This window comes from Panthera pardus, unplaced genomic scaffold (assembly GCF_024362965.1).
Source record: "Panthera pardus isolate Hobbes unplaced genomic scaffold, ASM2436296v1 HiC_scaffold_25, whole genome shotgun sequence".
NCBI lineage: Eukaryota > Metazoa > Chordata > Mammalia > Carnivora > Felidae > Panthera > Panthera pardus.
The window spans coordinates 15324837-15338051 of NW_026526821.1; the positions used below are offsets into that span (position 1 = coordinate 15324837).

Sequence of the window (13215 nt, forward strand, 5' to 3'; positions counted from 1 at the left end):
GCAGGGAGGAGCCCAGGACAAGCACCCAGAGACTCCCAAACTGAGAGCTCTCCACTCCGGCCAGAGTCATGCCAACCCAGGCTCTCCCGCCCATCCCGCTCCTCTCTGTGTTGCTGCTGCTGCTACAGGTCCAGGGAGGGCACCGTACACTGAACAGGATGCAGAGTAGGTGATGGACTAAGGGGGTGGGGAGGGAAAGGGGCCAGGAGAGGCTGTGTCCCGTCTGGGGAGGACCTGGAAATTGGAACCTTAAATCACACCCTACTCTGACCACAGCACTATGAAGATTCTGGGTCTTTCCAAACGATAGCCCTCTGGCCCCTTTACCCAGCACCGGGAACACTGATGGGGGTGGAGGGGGAAACTTTGTCTTTTGATTCTCCATGCGAAGTACCCAGACACAAATGGTACACAGAGCAGTGTACCCCCATCAGGGCTGAGAATCACTTGGGGACACCGAACAACTATTCTTGGATTTCTGCCCATATGTGACCTGTAAGCATCCAGAGATATTGATGGGGGTGGGTACAGAATGAAAGGGCCCCGGGAAAATAAGTTTTGGAGGGTCCGGGGTCAAGTCAAAGTTCTCATCAGAGGGACCAGGATGATGGCAGCAGAAGGGAAATAGCGCAAGTGGTATTTTCTGGGAAGGGGCAGGGGTCCTGGACACAGTGACAGGCACAGGAGAGAGGGGGGAAGATGACAGGTCATCTTCCTCTCTGGACCCTGCAAATCCTGGGGAGTGAGTGGCTCTGCAGGATGTCTCAGACTTTGCTGAGTTTCTTATAGTGTAGACTCTGTGGGGGTGACTTCACCAAGACCATGACTAACTTGGGAGACAGGTTCCTGGCTGCAGAGAATGCAGAGGGCCCAGGAAGGCCAGGCATTGAGATCTGTTGGCTAGACTGGAGGGATATAGGATTTAAGATACTACCAATCACCAGGATTGGGTGTAAAGGGCAGAAAGTGAGTGCCTTGAAAAGTCCAAGAGCTTCATAAACGGGACCTGGGTACTGGGGTCTTTGGGGAGGCTTTAAGCTTGAGACACATGATCTCTAGGGGTCTGGTTCCACTGACTCTGCTCCTGCTCTGTTTCAGAAATAGAGCAGTTCAATGAAGTCAAGGTTTGTGAAAAGCACACCAACATATATATGTGCAGACGTCCATGTGAATATCACCAAGATTGTCAAGCAAATAACATTTGCTGTTCAACCTTCTGTGGGAATATCTGCATGACACTCTAGGGAGTGGGTGAGGGGGATGGGCTGTGCACCCTGCTCCCCTAACCCTCTAGGCGGACCAACACCAGGCCCGCAGATCCCTGGCACCAGGATGTCAAGAGGAATGCACCCTCCCTCCTGTCTGAACCGCTTGTTCCTGTCAAATAAACCAGCACAAATGTTCACAGACCTGCCTGTTTTACTCCCTGTGCCTGTAAGCATTGAGGACCCAGTGCAGACCCTTTCTCTGAGTCCGGGACTCTGATCTCTCTCCCCTTGTCATGCTTCTCTATTTTCTCTCCCATCGGCCCCTGCTCCCCTGCAGGCCCCTGAGGCCCAGCCTCATTGTTGATCTGCTCACTGAAACAGTCCTGCCAGGGAGAAACTGCCCATTTATGGTATCTCCCAGTGCTAACCAGAACACTCCTCAGCCTGGAGTCAGAAGGGCCGAGTTAAAAATGAGGTAGATGGGGCTACACTCTGAGGCACAGAGTAGGAGACCCCAAGGGGGCCGCCTCTTAAATTTAATCTACCTCCATTCAGTTCTCCCCATTCTGCTCCCTTAGGGGGGGTCCCTCAGCCTTTCCTTTCTCACCTGCCTCCTCTTCTCTACTTGTTCATCCTAGTGGCTGTGGGAAGATCTCCACAAACTGCGTCCTCTTTCAACATTTCCTGGGTGGGATAGTTTTAGCCCAAGACACTCAACCTTCACCCTTTACCCTGAGGCCAACTATCCAAAAAGGATTCCTAAGTGATGCTTACATTTCCACGAGCAGCCATTTTTTTTCTTTGGAGATTGGATCCCTTTCAAAATGCAAACGCTGTATGATCTCACTTCTATGTGAGTAGAAAACAAAGACAGCCCAAACTCACGCGTGCGAAGAACAATTCGGTGGTTGTCAGAGGTGGAAGGTAGGGTGTGAACAAAATGTGTTCAAAAGGCACAAGCTTCCAGCTATGAAATGAGTAAGTCCTGGGGATGTACTGTGCAGCATGGTGACCGTGGTTAACAATACTGTGTAGCAGTATTGAAAAGTTCCTAAGAGACTAGATCTTAAAAGCTCTCATCACAAGGAAAACAAATGTGTAGTGGTGTGGTGACGACTGTTAGCTAGATTTATTGTGATGACCATTTCACTACACCAATTTTGAATCATTACTCTGTATACCTGAAACTAACATAATGTTATATGTCAATTATATATCCATTTGAAAATGCAAATGCATGTGGAGTAATCGATTTCTAGGATATATGGAGAGCTCGGGAACGGAGACTATGAGAGCAGGCACCAACAACACAACCTTGCAGCTGTAGGAGAACACATAGGCACACTATGGATCAGAAATACATGAGCAAGTATTATATACAGGTGTAATATATGTGTGCATATGTGTATATATAATCGTATAATAATATGTATATGTGTATATATAATCGTATAATAATATGTATACATACATAATAACCTATACATACATCTGTGTCCATATGGGTGTGTGTAAACATGTGTGTTTGTACGTCTGTGTGTGCATGTGTGTATGTATATGAGGGGTGTTTATATATGTGTGTAAAAATGTGTGTGTTTATATATGTGTGTGCATATACACTGTGTGTGTGTGTGCGTGTGCATGTGTGTGCCTGTGTGTATAACATATACGGATAGTGACAGCCAGAGCCTGCTGTTTTCCTAAATTCTACACAGCTTTTTTGCATACCCATCCGCGTGATCCGGAACCAAGAGTGGCAAGAATCCTGGGAGGAAGCTCCTTGGCCCTCTCAGCGACGGTGCTCCTCAAACAGACCCCGAAGGGCCCCTAACATCCGGGCCAGACACAGGGCAGGGCTGTGATCGCCCTGTACAGAACATCGTTTTCCTACCATAGAAAGCAAGGACTTGGGAATCCATAATTCAGTAGCTTTAGGTTTGGCACCATTTGCGGTCCCCCCCAAAGTTCCCTTCGGTGTGCTCCCACACATTTGTACCCAGGTCCCCAAATCCTGCCTTTTGTCTCTATACAGTCCACCCTCCTCAGCCAAGTCCCTGGAATCCCACTGCTCGATGCACCCGACGCATCCTGGGGCACATCACTTGCATATGGGTGTCTCCAGACAGTGTAGGAAATATTCCTGGAGACAGAGTTCGCAAGCAGGAGGTCTGCTCCTCGGGAGCCCTGGCCCCTGCCCACCTGACTCTTCTCTTTTGTCTAATCAGCTCCAAGTCATGGGTGCGAGTGCCCAATACACTGCTCCTCTCTGATATTTGGTGAGCAGATCCGCCCACCCCTCACCTCACAAACTGCCAAGATTCGTGATAGATTCCGTCACTTCCCTTCCCTCATTTGCTGGGTGGTCATCTGTCTTCCCTAAAGTCCTTCCTAGACAGTCTCTTTGTGTCCACATACGACCCCCAGGGCATTTGGTGGGAGACAGTGTGATGCCCGAAATAGCAAAAGAGAATCAATACAGAGGAGGGTGGGACCTTATTAGCACCAAGCAAGTCCAAGGCAAATAGTTGTACAAACCGCCCTTCACTCCCCACCTTTGGGTAGAATCGGAGGCGCCACAGAAAGAGTCTAGACTTGGGTCTGCTTAGGTGGCCAGAGCTGACTCGGGTGCACAGCGTTCCTCCCAGCTTACAGGAGGTGCTGCTCACATCAAAGAAAATCCGATACTTTGGAATGGGAGAATATCAAAGGAAAGAGTCTGTGATACGGCCACCGTGTAGTTCCTGGGTAGAACTTACAGATCCGCCACGACCCAATCACCATTAAGTTCCAGGCCTTTGAACTTTGTTTTTCTGCTCCTCTGCCCCCATTCCAAGCCACTACCTCCCCTCCCGCTCCCCGGGTGGAAGTGGCCACATAAAAGAGCTTTCAGCCAGTTACCGCACACACTCACCTCAGACACCTTCAGAGGTAGGTGGGGGTAAGGGTCCTGAGGCGTGACATTTTACTTGTGGCTTCTTGGAGGAGTTCCCGGCCCAGGTGGTGTCGACACCATTTCTGTGAGATGGGGATTGTTGTCTCTGGTGTTCAAATAAGAACATTGAGAGAGAGGTGGCATACCTGTCTGAGGTCACACAAATAAAAGGGGCAGACGTGACACGAGACCCCCGTATCGCTGACTCTAACTAAATCGAACACTTTCTCCTCTTAAACATTATCTGGAAAGCCGAGGACCCTGAATTCTGAGGGGAGCGGTAGTTCTGGGTCTTTGTGATGCCCAGGGGCCTCGTCATCACCCTACTCTCTGTCTCAGAAGATGCCCAAAGAGTCGCCCAGCATTCTCTATGTGAGCAGTGCCCAGCCTGGGCGTGATTCTATTTCTCTTCTCTGGCTCAGTTAGGGCACCTGAGGTGTGCGAAGAAGGGGATGGGACACCCCCAGGATCCTCAACACCCTTTAAGGGCAAGTAAGGAACGCAGAAAACTGGACTAAGAGCAAGGCCTTGTCAACGAACAGATCTCAAAGTTCTGGAAAACTTGGGCGGAGAGTGATATTTTTAGATACAAATAAATAGCTGCATGGAACCCGTGGCTTTGGATTTGCTGTGCACCAGCCTTCCTCCTTCTTTGTGCAAAAGGCAGTTTCCAGGAACCCAGGTGTACCCCAGTGCGTGCCCACCTTCCCCCAGCTACCTCCTACCTCAGATCCCCACCTGTAAGTGGAGGACGGAGCGTCGGCATTGCGTGTCTCTCTTGCCCTGTGCCGATGCCCTCAGAGGACCACAGACACGGTCCGAGCCAGGCTCAGGAATCGGACGCCCTGCCACCTTGAGCTGGCTTGCTTGTGCAAACAACGTGAGTGGTTTATAGGATTTCTGGAAAGCTATCGTGCTCGAAGACAGTTTGCCTTCGCCCTGGAGCTTCACCAGTTCGGTTGTATCCTCTGGTAAACACCGCCCCACGGTAAATGAGCCCCCATGCCTTCACTTGGCAGCTTTCCCTCATCAAGCCGTGCTGAGGCAGGCTGGCAGGGACACGGTTTCTGAACGGAGAATGTGGGAGCGCAGATGTAAGCACCTAAGAGTGGAAGTCCCCCCAGCATCTGATCTTTTACATGTAAAGCTGCTCTCCTTTGTTTCTCCCCACAATCTCCTTCTCTCCTCTTCCCTTCAGGTCTCCTAAATCCAACCTGCTCAAAGTCAGCGTGCCAAACATTCACATGCCTAAAACTTGCATTTCTCCAGCTTCTAAATTTCACTTATTCTGAAAGGAGAGTAAGTTTTCAAAGGCCCCTTGGAAGCATTTTGCACCTTTTAAATGATCTCTATGACTTACACTTGCTTTTGAGCAGAGGCATTTTGGTCGATTCGTCGAGAGCAGCGTTTTTCAGTAGCATTTTCTGTGATGATAGAAATGTTTGATGTTTGAGCTGCCCAATATAATAGCCACTAGCTACGTGTGGCTATGGAATGCTTGAAAGGACTGGAAGCTGAATTTTAAGTTGACTTAAAATAGTCACATATGGGAAGGGCCACCACACTGGACAGTGCAGTCTCTTCTGCTTGGTTGAAAACTTCTGAGCAAATATAAAGACTTTCAGGAACAAGGACAATCATTACCTGTGACGATGCAATCATAACATTACAATTTTGATCTTTCCTTGGGCTCTTTTGTTTTCCTTCCTTTCTGGTTCCAGGATGGTAAAGCAGAAGATAAAGGTTAAAGGGGGCAGAACAGTAGAGCGCTGGGAAAATTGACCGGTAATTATCTTCCCCCCACCCCTCAGCTGCCAGTTGTCAGCAGGCTATCTCATCTTCTGCTTCACTCTTTTTTCCTTAACAATTTCCTTAACCATCTCTGGGGGATTGATCATGATATTTATGGTTGGCTTGTTGGCATGACTTGTGTGATGTGATCATATTATTTTGTCTCCCTTGTGTGTATTATTCATTCAGAATGGCTAGTTGTTTCTTTTCTCCTCCTGGAAAATGAAGGCAGGAGCCCCACCTTTTGTGTGACTGCTCAGTCACAAAACATCTCAACCTAATAGTTAAATGTGCAGGTCCATGTAACGAACCACAACTCCACCAATTGTTGAGAACTGTGGACTCGCTCCTCCCTCAGAAGCTCTAGTTGTGGAAAGGGGTGTGATCGGTATCTCCATCTTGGGCTCTTTGTGATTCTGTTCTGTCACCCCCATCTGGCTAAAAAACATTTCTGCTTCCTAGAGAGTAGAGGCAGGGAGAACCAACAGGAGGAAGTAGGACAGCTCTCACACAGTAGATGCTATCCTAAGCTGGCTTTGTGCTGCTGGCGCCTTTTCGTGGGAGATTCCAAGGGTTCGCTGCAGACACAAAACACTATCTGGCCATTTACAATTTAGATGTGCCCTAACTGCAGCCCTCTTCTCTGCTACTAAAGGCCATTCTGGCCAGATCCCTCACCCGTTAGAGCCTTCAATCATGACTCAGATCTATGGTATCCCTACAAACTTCTGGGACACACAGTAAGCTCTATGAGTAGTATCCACAAAGCCTTTTCTCTCAACTTGGAATTAGAAGACAGCTTCCCTGCTTCCCGAGCAGAGCTTTGTACCAATAAAATCGTTGAAGGCCTCTCTACAACTCCTTTAACTCTGGGTCATCTGATTAGATCAAAGTTTAAGAGGTCCCTGACCCGTTCTTGGCTGTCAAATTTCTCAAGTCCTACTGAGTAACCCATCTCTCGTAATTCATTTTGGGTTCACTCTGGCACTCTGTCGTAGCGTCTAGACTGACACTTCCATTATATTATCCTATTACATATGTTCTTAAGTAAAAAAAAAAAAAATATTCAGGACACTTGGCGGGTTCTATTATCCAGGTTCATAAAAATATTGAGGGCAACAAAAAGGATACACATACACTGGTTATCTCTGGGTGGTGCAATTACGAATGCCTATCTATTTCCTTCTTATATTTTTTGTTGTTTGACTAGTTATACAAACTGAAGATTTATCGATTTTTAATCAGAAAATGCAATGCATTTTTATTTTTTATTAAATATAATTTATTGTTGAATTGGTTTCCATACAATGCCCAGTGCTCATCCCAACGGGTGCCCTCCTCAATGCCCATCACCCACTTTGCCCTTTCCCCCACCCCCCAACAACCCTCAGTTTGTTCTCAGTACTTAAGAGCCTCTTATAGTTTGCCTCCCTCCCTCTCTGTAACTTTTTTTCCCCCTTCCCCTTCCTTCCCCATGGTCTTCTGTTAAGTTTCTCAGGATCCACATATGAGTGAAAACATATAGTATCTGTCTTTCTCTGCCTGACTCATTTCACTTAGCATAATGCCCTCTAGTTCCATCCATGTTGCTACAAATGGCCAGACTTCATTCTTTCTCGCAATGCACTTTTAAATGAAAAAATTTTGCAAAGGAAGTGGCTGTAATGTGAGATGGGGAAGTAGCCTTGGGAAGCCAATGGCTAGTTTGATATGTTGTTGGGTGACAGAGGGTGTAAAGGGAAAGTAGGAGAAAGAATAACCCAATATTCATAAGCATGTTCTCTCTCTTTCTGATTCTACTCTCCTTAATTCCTGTTGTACCTCTGGCAGCATTGGGAGAAGACCAGAACTTAACCCAAACACGCATAGAGACTACTACCATGAAGCCCTGGGTTCTCCTACTCAATGTGATCATCTATGGGGTTGTGATGCCTCTGCCTGTGCTGGGAGGCCTCAGGAACAAGACATTTTGTAGGTGGTATGGCAAGGGAGGAGGGGTCTCTGCCCAGGCCCGGGATGTCTGGTGTAGCTGATTCAGGGACCACCTTTCCCGGATCCCAACCCTCCTTAGAGCTGAGACACCCAAGAAAGATTTTGGTTGGATGCTGCCAATCAAGTGCCCCTCCATGCTCCCCCTCTCATCTCTGAAAGCAACAATCATGGGTATATGGAAAGGGAACATAGTTCAGTCCATAAGTCCATTCCATAAGCTTGTGGGAAATGATATTCGACAAAGGTAGACTACCTTAGGTAGGGGAAGCACCAACACAGAGCTTCCCTCTGAGCCCTTCTTTTCGGAATCTGTGCCTTTGATGAATACCAAAAGGGCAATATTATTTCCTTGGAATATGAAAACTGGAAAAAACTAATAAGGGATCCTTAGAGTCTAAGTTTAGGGTCAGAGGATAAAATGGGGATAATAAAAGGAGGGTTGTGGGCCAGGGAAAGATACTGGGAATCTGGGGAGAGGCTGAGTGCTTAGGTGGTACCAGCAAGGAAGCAAATAGACAAGGGGAAATATAAGTGCCTATTCTCCCCCAGCTCAGTTTTCCATTCTGCAAACTGAGTGTGGAAATTGGAGCTACAGTATATTGCAGGCCCTGAAATCCAACAGTCCCATGAGAATAGACTTGGTGAAGTGGTGCCATTAGATGATGAGGTTGTCCTGGGTCCTATCTTTAGGGAGCTTGGGGAGGACCCGAATACCTGCAGTGCTGTAGGGATGTGGGGAGAGAGGGAAGGCATGGCATGCAAGAATGGTCTCCTGTGAACAGACACAACTAGAACTCAAGAAAAGGATTTTCTTAAAACGCAGAGAAATGTTTTGTTTGTGACTTCAAGCTCAGGTTCCAGAGCTTGGGGATAGTTAAGCTTGAGAAGGGTTTCTTCTCTAAGTTGTGGGTGGATGGATCTGCCAACATCTATCGTCTCAGTTTCAGTTGGAAGAACAGTGGTCGAGCAGTGCTGGATACAGCCTCTGTTACAGTACTGTGAGAAGAGGTGCACTAAATTACATGAGTGTTTATCTCCCAATCATACATGCTGCTGGACCTTCTGTGGAAACATCTGCTTGGACAATGAGTGAGTTGTTTGGGGTGGCAAGGTCGGGCCTAGATATGCTTCCTCACTACTGGTCACCCTCGTTCAGAAGGTGGGACCTGGAACAGAAGTCACCCAAGTCCCGGACAAAGAAACAGGCAGCATAAGTCGATGCCCTACTATCTCTGTACCTAGGCTGACATTCAGGGCAAAATAAATCAAGACACAAACATGGGGGGCTCCACTTTTCTCCCTTCTCATTCAGTTCCCCCAAAAGGTCACCCATCAGTTATTCATCCCTCCTTTGTCCAAGGCCCCGATTATGGACTCCTTAGTCTGGCCTCTGTGTGGGCCCCTTGTCTCAGGCAGGCCCACGAGGCCCAGCCTCCACCTGTGTGATGAATTGGCAAACTTCTTGGGAGAAATTGCTTAAAAGTGGGTAACCCCTGAATTACAGAACAAATTCCTTTTCCCATTAACCGGGGCCAGGGGTGTTGTTAAGTTTGGGAATGGGTGTTCCCTGACTTTTAACCACCTGACTTTTCTCTTCCAGAGAACCCTTTAAATCCATGCTAAACCTCTAGGCTCTAGCTGCCCCACCACTGATGTGGGCTAGAGGACGCCTATGTAGTCTAAGAAGAGTGCTGCCTGGCTACCTGTTGAGTTATTCCCTTGCCCTGGCTGAGGACCATTCTATTCTCCCCTTGATCTCTCTGTCCTGAGAAGGTTCAAGTCTCAGCCAAATAAACTGACAACCAACCCGAGGGCTCTGCAGTGTGTTTTACTCCATTCCTGTGGTTCCATTTGTCTCTTCACAGTGATCGAACTGTTCTTCCCACCCCACGACGGGTTATAGACAACCCAGTTAGTCTGCCTTCCCACTTATTCAGTAGACTCACGGCTGTAGCAACAATGCAGAGATTTAGAAAAATGTCAGTAAACACAAAGCTTATTCTCATTCACAATAGATTTCACTGCGGGTGGTTGGCGAACACCCCCATGCCATGCATGATTCAAGCACCATACATCTTTCTATCTATAGCTCCATCATCTCGCAGAGCCTCCTCTGCATCCAGCCAACAGATGGGAGAAGGTTGCGTGGAAGCTCCTGCAGAAGGTTTTTAAGAGCCAGGCCTAGAAGTGGAGCTCTGCTCCATCCACATGCTATTTGCCATAATGTGGTCATGCGGTCCCTTATTTGCAAAGGAGACTGGGAAATATAGTCTCGCTGTATGCCCAAGGAGAACAGAAAGCAGGAGTTGGTGAACACAGGGTGGTCTCCGACCTGTCTACTTAGGCAAAGCCAAACTCCTCAAGCAAGACCCAAGACCTTGGCCTCCACATCACTGCAAAATGGAACAAGCGCCCCCTGGAAAGCTGGTGGCTCCTCTCATTAGAGAAGGTGGTCCTGCCCTCAAGGCGGGCACTCAGCTTCCAGAATCGTCCCTCCTTCTGCCTCCTTACATCCTCTTATTCCTGCCTGTTGTGTCTGCATGGTAGTTTTACGTGGGTAATATGAGTCATATCCTGACATGTCTGGTAATGCCAGGCAGGCTTCCGGCCCATAGTGTTCCCTTAGATTAAATTCGAATATAATATATGTCATATTATATTCTGCCATTAGTATCTTGAAGACCATTTTAATGTTTATTTATTTATTTCAGGGTCGGAGAGGGACAGAGAGAGAGAGAGAGAGAGAGGGAGACAATTCCAAGCAGGCTCCCCATTGCCAGCAAAGAGCCCAAGGCAGGGCTCGATCTCACGAACCACAAACTCATGACCTGAGCCAAATCAAGAGTCGGACGCTTAAACGACTGAGCCATCCAAGCTCCCCTTGAAGATCGTTTAGAGATATAACTTCCCTTGGATGAGGGGATTATAAAGTCCCTAGGATGTATTCATATCTGTGCCTCTTCCTGATCCAGAGGACAGTATATATTCATTTAGAGGGGCTGAGTCAGCAGATCACACTTATCAGCGGTGGAGCCCAAGGAAAGGTTCCACGATGTGATACAGCAAAGACCGAGGCCAGCGAGGATTAAGGCCTAACAGAACGCTGGTTAGTGCCTTAGAGCTCAGAGTAAGGAAAAGGCACAAGGACTCAGCGGCTCAGGCAAACATCCCTCAGGAGTGGGGCTTCGTCTTGACGTTCAGGGATAAGGGTGACCTGGAGCTCGATTGAGTCAAAGTGGTTATTCCTTCAGGACAAAAGAAGTCAAGAAAAACAAGAGGTTAGGGACACCCAACAGAAGGATGAGGGAAGGAAGAAGGTATTGTCTTCTTGGGTATCCAGGATAGTATAGGGAGAAAAAGTGCCTTTTCCTCTCCCCTTCTGGGTTCTTGTCTGAGACCCCCCACAACCCCCCCTGCCACTGCAATCAAAGACAGATTAGCAGGAGAAAAACAAACTGAAGTTTCCCAACATGTATACCTCCAGTATACCTGGGAGAGACCAGGAAAACTTAGGGCCCCAAGTGGCCCAAGCCATCTCCTCCAATGACATCTTCAGCTGAAGACAAAAGATGTGGAAAGGAAAGGGAAGGCCCGTTATGCGAAGTCACCAGGAAAGGCACAGTGGACAAAGGCATGGTCGTTATGCAGATTTCTGCTGCAGGCTCCCTTGATAAAGACTTTCTAGGGGCTGAAAGTCATCCTTCTCTTCCACATCCAGAGAGGAGGACAGGCTTACAAATGGAGACTTCCCTCATGCGTGTAAATGTCTCTTCTGAAGGGGAGAAATTTTTGCCAACTGAAAGATCTGCCTCTATGGCATATTCATTATTTTAAACTGGTTCTTTTTAAGAAACAGCAGACACAGGTGAAGCTCTGAAAACTGAATAGAAGTTACCTTTTTGCAAGAGATTGCTTAATGCAATCCTGAGTCGTGGAGAGGCGGAAGGGAGAGAAGATGTGTTGCCCCAGGCGAGCAGTTGCTTACATTTGGAGCTTTGGCTTTCATCTCCTATTTTCCTCCCTTTGACTACTGGAAGGGATTTCATTCAGTTCATCTGGGGCATTCCAAAAAGGAAATCCTTTTAAGAGGGACAGTTAGCTCCTTGACAGTCAGAATACCAGAACTGTATACTTTTTGTCACCTTTTCCTCTTTCTACTTGGGACAGAATGGGAGCACATCGGGCGGTACAAGGGTAGAGCCAAAGAATGCACCCGCGGCTGAAGCCACTCGTCCTAAGACTCCTGGAAGTAGCTGCTTTTCCTCCGTGGAAACTCCGAAAGTCTTCAGCCTCTGCACCAGCATGCTGTGCTCCAGGGCCATACACAGCAGCACTGGGGACTTCTTTTCACCAGCACGGTGGCACTTCAGTTCCTCCAAGATCAGAGCACCCAGTTCCTAGATCCGACCCCTCCCTCTTTCTTAACGACCTCATTTTGGTAACATACAACTCACCAGGCTTCCTGAGAGAGCACGTGAGAAATAAAAAAGATAGAGACTTCTTAAGCCACCATTCTCCATTAATATGCACTTCGGCTGGTGTTTCAGTTCGGATTCGTTTCGAATGCATGATGACAGCAACAACAAAGAAAATAGCGGCTTAAAGTAGGACGGGTCAATATTTGTTCATGTGGAAGACTGAGGATTAGGTGTCCCGAACCAGTGTAGGGACACCACAAACCATAGAAGATCCAGGCCGCTTCACCTCTTTGCTCCATTGTCCTTGACATGAAGTTTCCACTTCCAAGATCACCTCACGACCCACAAGGACTAAGCAAGATATGAAACACCCCCCTCCCCCAAGAATAAAATTCAGACAGTTACTTCAAATGTCAAATCCAAGTAAGAACATTCGAACCATAGCCAAACTAGAGGAAAATGGAACGCTGTATTGCTCAAGACTGGACGAGGAAAGACTTTGTGGCCTTAATAATAAAATGGTGCTGTGGTGCAGCATTTTAAAAAATATTAACCAAGTCGCAATTTTTCTTCCTCTGCAGTTCCTTGTTTTTCCATCAAGCCCTTTGACCATGAAACCAGAACATGCAGGTGCGGTTTGCTTCCCCAGGGAAAAGAGGTCACAAAATTAACCAGCAAGTACAGAGTCACGCTCAGGAATCTGAGGGCTGGAGTATTTTGAAAGCCATTACTGGTCATTGAGAGAGAAAAGTTGTTTCTCCGAGTTTGTCTTGTGTTTGGGATGACAAAGCTTCTGCTTTGGCTCTCACGAGTGTGGAGTTCATTCCACAACCTCAGAATTAGGGATAAAGGTAAATATGTAAGAAGGGCTCTC

The 13215-nt window shown here is 47.6% G+C and overlaps 1 protein-coding gene across 1 annotated transcript; it reads left to right on the forward strand.

The window, feature by feature from the left end:
* Nucleotides 1-5952: 5952 nt before the first annotated feature.
* On the forward strand, nucleotides 5953-12890 carry WFDC9 (WAP four-disulfide core domain 9). Its single transcript, XM_019458339.2, has 2 exons — nucleotides 5953-7902; nucleotides 8865-12890. The coding sequence occupies exons 1-2, from the start codon at nucleotides 7707-7709 to the stop codon at nucleotides 9014-9016; spliced, it is 348 nt and encodes a 115-aa protein (XP_019313884.2). The 5' UTR covers nucleotides 5953-7706; the 3' UTR covers nucleotides 9017-12890.
* Nucleotides 12891-13215: the final 325 nt, after the last annotated feature.

Bases quoted from the DNA above. Each gene is read 5' to 3' on its own strand.
- WFDC9 (XM_019458339.2), top strand. From the start codon at position 7,707: ATGTTCTCTCTCTTTCTGATTCTACTCTCCTTAATTCCTGTTGTACCT. The intron at 7,903-8,864 runs GTAGGTGGTATG...CTATCGTCTCAG, and splicing joins CCTCAGGAACAAGACATTTT to TTTCAGTTGGAAGAACAGTG.